Here is a 12,194-nt window from a genome sequence, read left to right on the forward strand (position 1 = left end):
CATTACATATACTTCTTCCAGTTAAAGCTTACTTGAAAAAGCTTTAATTAGTTGATAATGTACTTTCTGCAAGAGTGAAGTTGAAACCATTAAACATATTTTCACATCATGTCCTACTGTACTTGCTATCTGGAATAGTTTGAGTTTGAAGATTTACAATACTGTCTCAAAGAGAGTTGGTTTTAATGTAATCAATATATTATTCGGAGAGGCTCCTCTCTCAAAGTCAAATTTAGTCATTAACTTTCTAATTTTATTTACCAATCAGTAATTTTTTCAATGTCTTTGTAATTAAAAAAAACCCCAAACATTGCTGGACTAATGTGTCATTTACATTTTAGATATGGAACTGAAAGTTGTCTTGCAATTAGAAATTCTTCTTTTTACAAACATATTAAAATATGGTCTGAATGGAGAAATCTTCTCTGTAATATTTAATGTATACAAGATCTAGAGCAGAAGTCATGTAATTTTGATTTTTTTCTGATTGCATCAACTTTATAGTATAATTACTTATGATCTATGGTATGTTTGTGTATGTATGAATGTGAAAAGTGTAATTACAAAAATTGCAAATAAAAAAGAAATATATATATAACTAAACTATCTATAGCTAAATTACTATCTAACATGAATTCATAAAGTTCTTAGATTTAAAATATTGACATGAGCATTACATGATTATGCACTGTAGTGGCTGTAATGTGTTGATCTACGGTAAGCATATTGCATTAATATCTAAATAAAAGGTAAGACTAAACAGAATACTTTTTTTTGTATTTGTACATAAATGTCTAAATATTCTCAATAAAAAATAACAATGTGGTACCTTTACACCCCTTCGAAGTAATGAAACATGAGGGGAATTAAAAGTAAAAAACTCTAAAAGTACCATTAATGCATTTATACCTGCGTTATCAAAAGAAACCCACTTTCACTTCCATCCAACGCCATCATCTACAGATCATTGATATTGCAAATTTGATCAGAACCAAATATTTTTTTTGTTTAATGAGCGGGTTAGATAATCTTACATTTCAGGGAGGTAACATTATGAATTTAATGATATTTTTAAATAAAGTTTTTTTTAAACTAGTTACGATCTCGTTACGAGTAACGAGTAGGTCTTGCGTCCGATTTTTTAAAAAAAGTTACGATGAAATATCGATAAAATTTCAGAATCCTCCTTACCACACTTTCAGATTATGTCTGGAATTGCCAATATCTTTCACAATTCTCAACAAAGAATTTTATATTTATCATAGGGCACATTAAAGATTAAATGTTTTAGTCCCCTAAAAATTCCTAACTATGCCACACATGGGTGTGGCAAAGATTTTTAAAACATATTTTTACAATTAACAACTTTGCTTCCATAATGCATTACAAAATCTTGATCATTTTTATATTATTTGAAATAAACTTTACGATTCTTTTGGCTACTTAACAAAGGGACAAACGTCTTTTTATTTATATCATACAAAAGGTCTTTAGAATAGCTACATTTTTTGTTCTTAAACCTATCTAAAATTGTTGTTCATTTTAAAGGTTAATGTGATTGAGCATTGTAGGGACCAGCCCTGTAGATCCTTAATCCACAAAATTTTGGGGGAAAATGATATTGAGATGAAACAGTTCGAAAAAGAAACAGTACGAAAACAATAAGGTCTTCTGTTGGAAACGGAAGATTTAATAAGAAACAGTACGAAAACAGTAAGGTCTTTTGTTAATTGGAAACGGAAGATCTTAATAAGAAATGCAAAAAAGAAACAATAGAATAATAGTAGGGTCTCCGCTGATGACGGAAGACACTAATGAAGAAAGAGGAACAATAGAAAAACAGTAAGGTCTTTTGCTGAAGACGGAATACCTTAATTTAAGAGAAAGAAAGAAATTTCTATGACGTATGACTTCATTTTCATTTAAATCATTGTAGTACGTTAAGAACCTAGCCTTTCAGAAATTTGTATTTAATATTTTTTTTCGTGTGAATATGAACTAGCTACAAAAACCAATATATTTATACCTTGGCACGTTTGTTTTTCTACAGTGAGCCTCAGCTCACATAGTCCAAAAATCAATAGCCAAGTTTTAAGATAATTAAGCGGAATTTTATACACTGCAATTCATTTAATTATGCACAAAATACATTATGTTAGATATCATTAAAAAAAAACCCTCAAATGATAACCACGAGATCAAATAGGTCTTATAAAAAGTCTTATTTTTCTTCATAGGATCTTCCAAAATAATATGTGATATTTACAAAATTGCATATTTCAAAAAATATCTCAAAAATCATACTGTTTTTTTAAAAACATATCTTAATAGTTATATACAGTCGTTTGAGGTATTTCGAAATATCTCGTTTTTTCGTGTTTTTGGAAGTTTGAGGTATCGATTGACAAAGTACGAAACATCAACAGATGAAACCATCGAACTTTCATCATCAGCAATATATTAATTATATCTATATAAAAATATAAAAAGAAATAGTATGCATTCATAATATAATGGATGAAATAATTAATGTATTTGCTCCCTTTAATGGACGGAATTTGCATGGCGAAAAAGCTGTTTAATTTTTCACATTTACGCTGCAGCCTTAATAAAATTGACAAACTGTAAATTAATAGATTGGCAATTTCAGGAACTGTGAAGTAATTTTTTTTACAAAACCTTTCAAATATATACCCAATTGCTTTATTTTTACCTACTTTATTTTGGTGTATATAAAATCACGTACCAAACAACCGATTCCGAATAATTAAGTGCGTATTCCACACGTGTTGGATATTTTTTGTTATTTTGTTTTGTTTATGAAAAGCAATGACATTATAATGCTAGGGCTATTAATAACGACCATCATTTTTCAAATTAGTGCAGTAGCATCTCTCTTCAAAAATTATAAATATATAGTTTAACAATTAAAGAATCTTAACCTTACTTATAATTCACAAAAGTATGTCTTTATATGAACTGTTACATGTAATCTTCCTACCAATGATTGTGCTGTATGATCGTAGGCGTTCAGTACTTGGATTACTAACCTCTTCACCCAATTTACGAAAATGTGAACGTGTATTTTCTCAAAGGACGACGAATTAAAAAAGATCAAACTGTAAAAGAGGTTAAAAAGGGGGCTAGCTCGGAACACCAGTGGAAATTGGTTTTAGAATGTCGTATCGCTTTGATTTTTTAATCAATATTTTCTGGGAAATTCAGAGAATTACTTGAAATTGTTGAATTTATTCTTTAAATTCAATTTACCAAAGTATGGCTAGGGGCCTTTCTTATAAATTAATCCTAAACAACCTAATTTGGCAAATTAACATAACAATGTTTCTTGAAATGTACATAAAGTTTACTTACCATACGCCTGGGTGACTGACAACAGACAGAACCACACAGTGAGGACATCGAGGTGATACACGGAGAGTCTTGACAGTGACACCATAGTAGGGTGTTGTTGATCTGGTCAAACTATATAACTCTATGAGATTTGTTCGCCCAACAGAAAGAGCATAACTAATATAAAGTATTACTCCGTCTATGAAGACAGATTTCGACAAGCTATATATGTAGTTGCTTTGAAGTTTAAGTAAGGAAGGAGTTAAGTGTGTGTGGCGTGGCGAAGGCGCAAGCTCAATAATCACGTGACAAGGAAGTAAAACAAGAAATATGAAGAGTTTGACTAGCTATCGATCATTGATACAACAAATAGAACTCAAGGTGATAATTTTTCTTTGAAAATAATAAAGCAATAGAGTTTAATATAATATTGAGATATAATTAACATGTATGTGTATTAAAGTGTGTTGCTCTAGTTGAGTTACTGCTCATGTACGTTACTCGGTCTGGCTGAATTATGATTATGTTAACATATACATATTTTATACATAAAGATCTGATAGCATGAAAGTAGGAGGAGCAGAAAGAAATCAAAGAGCATACAAAAGTCAATGTTGTTGGTGTTTGAACTTTTAAAGACACTCATGAATAAGTAAAGCGGTAACAATTGTTTTATAGAAATTCAATGCTTTCAGATAGTGTTAGACATTTTACCTTGTTTACTAATTATATATTTGCATTTAATGTATAATCTGATTATTTATTTTTAATTGATAAAATTGATTGGGTTCCTATTTTGCTTAGTAAACATATAAAATATGTAGAAGTCATTTCAAGTGTAAAATTACCAAACTTCATAACGCAGAACACAAAAGACATGTTAATACATGTTTATCTACATAGAACAGACGGAAGTAACTGTGGATAAAGAATCCCAGCCGAGACTAAATCAAACATATATATAAAACAGACGTCTACCGTCATCATAGTTCTTTCTACAAAAACGCATTGTTCAACGTTTACTCCCGAGGCTTTGCTTAAAAAGATATTACTTATCTCTCAACGCTTTTCATTGTTTGGTAGTGAACTGTTTTCTATTGTTTCTAAGAAAGAAACATACACTTTATTTCACATCAAAGCCTTTTGACAAATAATTGGGATGGTGTATATGAAGTATACTAAGAAAATCGTGCTATCGGCGTTGTTCCTGGTAAAGACTTTCACACTGAGATGATGAAACTTTTTTTCATTTTTAAGATATAACTGTTTTGTTCAGTGGCTTTGATTATTTAAAAGTCGTCAGATGATGAAAAATTTCTTTTAACAGTTTGAATGCCGATTTGATTCATACTTCATCTACTTAGTATATGTAGAAGTGAACTCAAGTTTTTAATCAGCAAACTTTAGAAAACAGAACACGACAGATTGGTTTATATATAAACAGCTACCAGATGTTGTTATCTGCGGAAAAAGAAATTCCCGCTAAGACTTATGCAAGCACATATTATACAGATAATAACTGTCATCATTTGTTCTTTCCAAAGTAACATCACTTCTCAATGTTTTATCCCATTGGTTCACTCTAAAACAAATCTTCTCTTGACCCCTTTCTTTTTTCAGTATTGATCATTGATAGGGACAGTGTTCTGAGTAGGTGAATTGATTAGAATATTGATTAAAAATATTCTCGAGCTTCTTCTAAAATGCTTAAGAAAATATGTCTCTTTCTTTAGATCCTAGTATAGATCCTTTTATAATGCATTACAGAATATGGATTGTTTTAAAGTCACTTAAAATAGACTTTACAAGTCTCTTAGCCCCTAAAAAAAAGCCAGCCCCTTTTTTGATATTATACAAAAGATTTCAAGAATACTAACATTTTTTGTCTTTACAGCTATCTAAAACTGATTTTTTGTTGTTAAGATACATGTGATTGAATATTTTAAGGGCCAGCCCTATAAACACTTAATGGGAACATTCATTGGAGTTTCGATTACGGGAATCGATACGAATCATTAATACTATTTTCTCTAGGTATAATGCACAACGTTGGAGGACTTTGGTCTCTAAAATCCCTAATTACCTTATAAATGGGACTGGTTATGATTTGTTTTCCAGATAGAACGTGTTTTGAAGAAAACTTTGTTCCCATAATGCATCACAAAATCTTGATCGATTCTAAGTTGTTTACAATAGATGTTCGAGTCTTTTGGCTACTAACTAATGGGGCAATCACATTTTTCTTGATTTCGAACACAAAAACTTTTTATTCTCCGCAACTTTTGTGATGTATGTCCTAACAAGATATCGATTGATGTAAAGATACAGATCAAAACGAATAAATTTGATTAAAAAATCGTACCTTATTTCCGTGTCTACGCGAGCTCTAAAAAAACGAGCCGTTGGCATTAAACAACTTAATAGTGCACAACTTAAAACTACATGTCTTTGTTTACCTATCCTGAAAATCTCTGATAGTTTCCGAGATATGCTGTGCACAAAATAGGCCGTAAAGCATACAAACCTATAAAATTCTGATCGCGTCCAATCGTCTGTAAACAAATGTTTGAGATTGGTCAAAAGTTGTAAGAAATCGCGTGCACAAAATTTGGAAAATATTAATAATAACTAAATACGATCTCGTTACGAGTAACGAGTAGGTCTTCCGCGCGATTTGTTTAAAAACAATAACATGAAATATCAATACAATTTAAGAATCCCCCTTCCCACCTTCCAATAATGAATACAAATTAATTACGTCAGAAATGGATGTGGCAATGACTTTTAAAAACATATATTGATACCATAAACAACTTTCATTCTATAATGCATAATAAAATCTTTTTCGTTTTCAAGTTATTTGTAATAGACTTTACGAGTCTCTTGGCTCCTAATTAAAGGAATCCGCCCCCTTTCTTGATTTTGTACGAAAGGTCTCATGAATACTAACATTTTTTGTTCTTACACCACCTTAAATTGTTGTTAATTTTTTTTTAGATACAAAGATTGAATATATTAGGGGCCAGCCCTCTAGATTTTTAATGGGGACAGACATTGGTGTTTCGATTAGTGGAATTGATTAGAATCATCAATACAGATATTTTCTCTTCTACAGTGCTTATCAAAATATGTCTTCTCTAGATATATTGCGTCAAAGTTTAAGGACTTTTGCCCTTAGGAATCCCTAATTACGTAATAAATAAGTATTGTTTTTCAAACCGATGTTGTTATGATAAACAACTTTGCTTCTATAATGCATTACAAACTCATTATCTTTTTAAGTTTATTGTAATAGACTTTACGAGTCTCTTGGTCCCTAATTGAAGGGGCCAGCCCTTTTTTCTTGATTTCATTGGAAAGAACTTTAAATAATCTGCCACGTTTGTTACATTGTACATAAATTATGTCTTTACAAAATATCAATTGATAAAAAGATACAGATCAAAACGTATGAAAATGTTGATTCAAAATTGGTACCCAATTTTCGTGCTTAGGTGAGCTCAAAGAAATTGCGCCACTGGCTGATAAAAAATACATAGTGCACACTTCAAACTATAGTCTAACAATCCTGAAAATTTCACTTTTATATCTCTGATTGTCTATGAGTTTATGTCTGCACAAAAATGGTCGTGAAAACTTACACAATCGGCCGTGAATCGGAACCGAAAGTGATGATTTCATAATTTCAAAAAAGCTTCTTCAATTATAACCACTGGCAATCTTCTGTAAAAAATGGTGGAAATTGGTCGAATAGTTTTCGAGAAATCGCGTGCACAAAATTTGTGGAAAATAAAATAATAACTAGAAGCGATCTTGTTGCGAGCAACGAGAAGTCTTCCGTTTGAATACACCTTATTATACGCTATCATAATACTTGTTATTTTCTATCATTTCTTAACACTTTTTAAAATTTCATTTAACTCTCTTTCTTAAATGATTTAAATTTCTCCTGAAAAAAGCGATATTGTGATTTGAAATAAAATGAAAACGAAAAATAGTAAAGTCCATTGTGTACAGGAAAAAACATTCAGCACTCAGCGATTGAACACGGGTCGCCTCGGAACAAGTTCACCTCTTTAACCATTACACCAAGGGGACTCTCTACTTTAAAGCCTAAATCTAAAGAAAAAAAATTCATATTCTGCATTCATTTTAAAGTCTCTACCACCACCCCCCCCCCCCCCCCCGAAAATTATATAACGTAACCTATCCCTAACCCTAACCCGAACAAAACAAAACAGTTGAAAAAAGAATATTTTAAGCTCACCTGAACCGAAGCTTTTCTGATCACCTGTTGTCCGTCATCCGTCCGTCCGTCCGTCTGTCTGTCCGTCCGTCTGTGAACTTTTCACATTTTTGACTTCTTCTCTAGAACAACTGAGCCAAATTTAACCAAACTTGGTACAAAGCATCCTTATGGGAAGGGGATTCTAAATTGTTAAAATAAAGGGCACAACCCTTTTTAAAAGGGAGATAATTGCGAAACTGCGAAAATTTGGTGGGTTTCTTAAAGTGGCTGATACATTATTAGGTAAAGGATTTATCATTTAAAATTCATTCACCCGGTCACTATTCAGTGGCACCCCTAACGAACAACGTTGAGGGTGGAAAATGATAGACGAGTGGACCACTGCTATATTTTGATGACATTAAAATAAAGGGGTGATAGTTTCTCTTTTTAACTTTAAAATATAAAAGAGTTACAAAATTAGTCGAGAGAACTTTTCCGTTTACCAAAATCTCCATAACGGTCTGACGGAATTTTTTCAATTTCTCCATTTTGCCAACTGGCGCAATCAACCTTCATAAACTTTTCGGGAAACAACCCTATGCTCTCGATGATCCTTTACCTGTTTTTATTATTTTATAATGTTTTTGTCGCCGAATTCTTTTTCTTCTTTTTTCACTGTTGTTTTTAATCCTTTTGTTTAATCAATAAAATATGTTCAAAACCAAAAACTGTTGATTTTAAAAGCAAAGAAATGACTAATTTGTAGTGAATGACCACCCTTTCTTGGTGTACATTTAACAAACATCTTTATACTTGTCAAAAGAATTAAATTGAAAAATAACATTTAATTATCTTAAAGATTAAAAATAGGTATTGCTTAAATAATTTTATTATAAGATTGATTAATTCCTACATCTCTGATATCAGACAATCTAGAAAAAATAAAACGCTATATTGACCTGCAAGTGACCTTGGAGTTCAATAAAACATTTGATTTTTTCTACGTTGGACTAAGAATGAAAGATCGTTGATTTCAAAAACGTTAAAATAAGTTTGTGATCGGCTTCGGCAGCATGGATCATCCGACAAATTTTACAATTTGCACACCCATTGCACATACATTGTAACAATACTTTGTTTACTATGCAGTGAACACCTTCAATTAAATTTTCAACTACACGTAGATTACTTAAAACATTATTCTAAAGCATTTGCTTCGAGATTAAAACATTTGTACAGTTACTTGATGATTCAAATCACGTTTTTCTTCACAAGAGTAAGATTTTTAATCGAAAGTACACTTCGCCTACTAAGTTTATTCATTCCTTGCTATTTTGGAAATACACAAAAACGGCGCGATATATAATATTTATCATGTTCATTGCATGTACTGCTTTCGCATTTTATCAACATGAAGCTGACCGATGATGTCACCTGCAGATCATTCCTTTTAAATGAATACTTGTCATTATTCATGTCGTCCAACGAAATATCGCGTTTCTGAATTTGTTCGGCTATGAGCTTCACATTAAATTCTTCACTTGATAACATTCATTTTCAAATCCCTGTACCAAATCGTCGCTGAATCATATTATAAAAGTACTATTTTTGGGGGTGTTCGATCAACACAATGGTTAAGCTATCATCGAAGTACAATATTTCAAGATTCGGTTGATGTGTATAGAAAGGTCATTTTTACATCTATTCATGCTTGGTCGACACTTCAGTATAGTTTTAAGTACATTGTATCTCGGTATAAATTGGTTCGTTATTCTTATTTTTAAAGCGAATGGTACATAAAAACGAAAAACACAAGTCGTAAAAATAATTTTATTACAAAGCTATTTAGTGCAAAGTTTATTGCCTCGCATAAATCACTTACCGCTTAAAAATTATTTTCAAAACTTGATCTATAAATAAGGCATGCAAAACGACAATATATAAATGATTTAATTATTGATAATCATGATTATCATAAATATTTGATATCTTAAAATGTTTTATGATCGTCAGAAAATGTCACACATTATGCATAGGTTTAAAAACTAATGCCACTCTCTTTATGAATATTATCTACAATAAAATCTAAACTAATCAGCATATACATATACACAATTACACATGTACATACTCAAACATTATATGAATACAAAATTAATATAGTCACTCTCACAACAAAATAAAACAGTGCTGCTGAACTTAGTAACAATATACCGGTACTACGCAAATTGTTTAAGTTACCCTATATGGAATGAAAAATAAATATATCATGAGACTATTTTCTACCATTTCTACCAAACTCGCACATTTGGTTAATGACGTCACTTTCGATTCCCTTCAACGCACTGTAGCTGTTGAGTTTAATCATGGCGCGATCGTCGGAAGAAGCGATATCTTTTACCTCTTGGGCCGCGGCCCGTCCGGCGGTATCCAGGTCCATTCCAATAGCTATCACGTGGGTCCCGGCGTCCTTCAACTCCTTTGCTGCTGGAAGCGTTTCCTGGGCGTCTATGTTGGACGCCTCATCTGTGACCAGAATGACCACGTCCTGCGCCGATCGCCTGGCTCCATAGTCGTTTTGTAAAAGACCATAAGCGGTTCTCAGCGCCAGTGCAGTGTTGGTGCCCCCTGGCTTGTATCTAATGCCTGCTATCGCACTTTTGAGGCCATTTAAGTCTGAGTTACGTCCAAAACTGAAAGCAACATTGGCTTCTGAGTTGAAGGTGATCATGGCAAATTTGTTGTTTCTAGAGATTTGGTACAGCTTTTCAATGACAGAGCTGGAGAAGTTTCGGATGAGTCCAAAGTTGTGTGGCCCAACACTTACAGAGGAATCAATGACAAACGCAACATCAAACCTGCTAGGACATGCTGCAAAATAGAAAATAGATTCAGAATGAAATATTACAATGTGCTTTTCCTTCCTCTAATTTAGTTTTATCAGGTACATGTACTTGGTCATTTATCATTACACATCAAGACAAAATTTGTTTGTGTTGACATACTGATGGTATAACGATGGTAAAAGATGTGGAACCGATTATACATGTATCGTATATATGCAATTCAGCCATTTAAGTCGAAAAAATATCTCTTGCACAATTGCTAAATTCTATAATTTTTTCGTTTAAAAAACCCAAAACTGAGTAAAAAGAAAAACGAGAAACTCCTCTCATTTAAAACTTCACAGTAATAAATCCCCAAAGAAAAGTTTTTTTTTTAAAACTAAGAATCATATCAGAATACAACACCTGTATCAGACCATTTTCACACAAAAGAGATATATCAGTTAAACTCATACTGTACATCGCTGGAACCTGTAAGGCGATACACTTCTACATGGTACAAATAGACACAGGAGCAAGCATTCAGACTTGCCTGTATAATGAGATTACTACTATTTTGTTACACATTGTTCTGATACCATTTTGCCATAGTCTTTGTAAGTGTCGGTAAAAGCTACCGGATTCATTTAATACCTCAACTTTTAGGTTTTTAATAGGAATGCATTTATAATGTACTTGTTTTAGTCTGTATCTAATACATGCACCAAGGTCTTTTCTAATCCAATATCGCATATACAAACTAAAGGTACACACATTTTCCCCCATCTTTTTATTATTTTTACTCTGCACTGTTATCCAGCAAAACGGTAGTTATGTTAACGCTTACTCAAGTTATAACAAATACATGTATGTTACGTCGTCAAATACCCGTATCTATAATCATGTAACGAGAAACATTGGAACGTCAATGTTTATGTGTATGTCACATATTTTCAAACCAATTTTTTTCTATCTCCTTCAAAACAGAAAAATACATTTATTATTAAACTTATCTAGCCCTCATCTTCGCATAATTTATACAATATATTTTAACAAATAGAAAGTCGCGCAAGTATATTAAAAATTACTTTCCCAGTTTTCTTAAAACCGATAAGAAACACATCAGCAAATAGTTTTAAAACAAGGATGATGAAGGAAAGGGGGTGTGAATGGGTTTTATTTGTGAATTTCCGCTCAGACTTTTATTATACATTTCACATATTACAGTTTATTTTGTTTATATTTAATACATGTATCTTAATTTACTTTATCTTTTAACATGATACAAAAAGTCAAAGCACAGCGCAAAAAAATCATGGTTATTAACATTGTTATGTACAAAGTCATCAAACCGTATTTGAACTCTAGAAAGCATATAAAAATATTTGAATCATTGCAATAAAAAGATTTTCAGTCAGTTTAACCCATTTTATTACCAAACGATAAAAGGCACATTTTTAAATACAACTAAAATTAAATTGCAATAAGGAAACTATTCAATGCTTTTCTATGCCATTGCCTTTTAAAGTTAAATATTGATTTTAAATGGGGCGAATATACAGAGAAGAAATATCTTTTAATTTTAATGAGAAAACTTTAAAGCCAATAATTAAGAAATATAAACATCTGAAAAGAAATTGGATAGCTGAATCTAAAAAAAAATATTTTATGACACAAATTGATTCATTTGATAAATAATTTTAGTGGAAACTAGATAAAGGGACATAACACAGGCCACTTATTTTATTTAAATTCATTTTATGACGAGGATTAACCAAATTTTATAT

The 12,194-nt window shown here is 31.6% G+C and overlaps 2 protein-coding genes across 13 annotated transcripts in view; both read right to left on the reverse strand.

The window, feature by feature from the left end:
* LOC117680986 (collagen alpha-4(VI) chain-like) overlaps nt 1–3,589 on the reverse strand; it is a 31,140-nt gene extending 27,551 nt beyond the window's left edge. For all 3 annotated transcript variants that reach the window (XM_066075288.1, XM_066075287.1, XM_066075286.1), the window contains exon 1: nt 3,373–3,589. In XM_066075288.1, the coding sequence (XP_065931360.1) occupies nt 3,373–3,457 (85 nt within the window). In that variant the 5' untranslated portion in view covers nt 3,458–3,589. The remainder of the gene's footprint in view (nt 1–3,372) is intronic.
* A 5,807-nt stretch (nt 3,590–9,396) lies between these two features.
* The window catches only part of LOC105341028 (uncharacterized), a 78,473-nt gene continuing 75,675 nt past the window's right edge, over nt 9,397–12,194 (reverse strand). For all 10 annotated transcript variants that reach the window (XM_034446579.2, XM_034446563.2, XM_034446575.2 and 7 more), the window contains one exon: nt 9,397–10,453. In XM_034446579.2, the coding sequence (XP_034302470.2) occupies nt 9,858–10,453 (596 nt within the window). In that variant the 3' untranslated portion in view covers nt 9,397–9,857. The remainder of the gene's footprint in view (nt 10,454–12,194) is intronic.

The sequence above is a fragment of the Magallana gigas genome, chromosome 2, assembly GCF_963853765.1.
Source record: "Magallana gigas chromosome 2, xbMagGiga1.1, whole genome shotgun sequence".
NCBI classification, from domain to species: domain Eukaryota; kingdom Metazoa; phylum Mollusca; class Bivalvia; order Ostreida; family Ostreidae; genus Magallana; species Magallana gigas.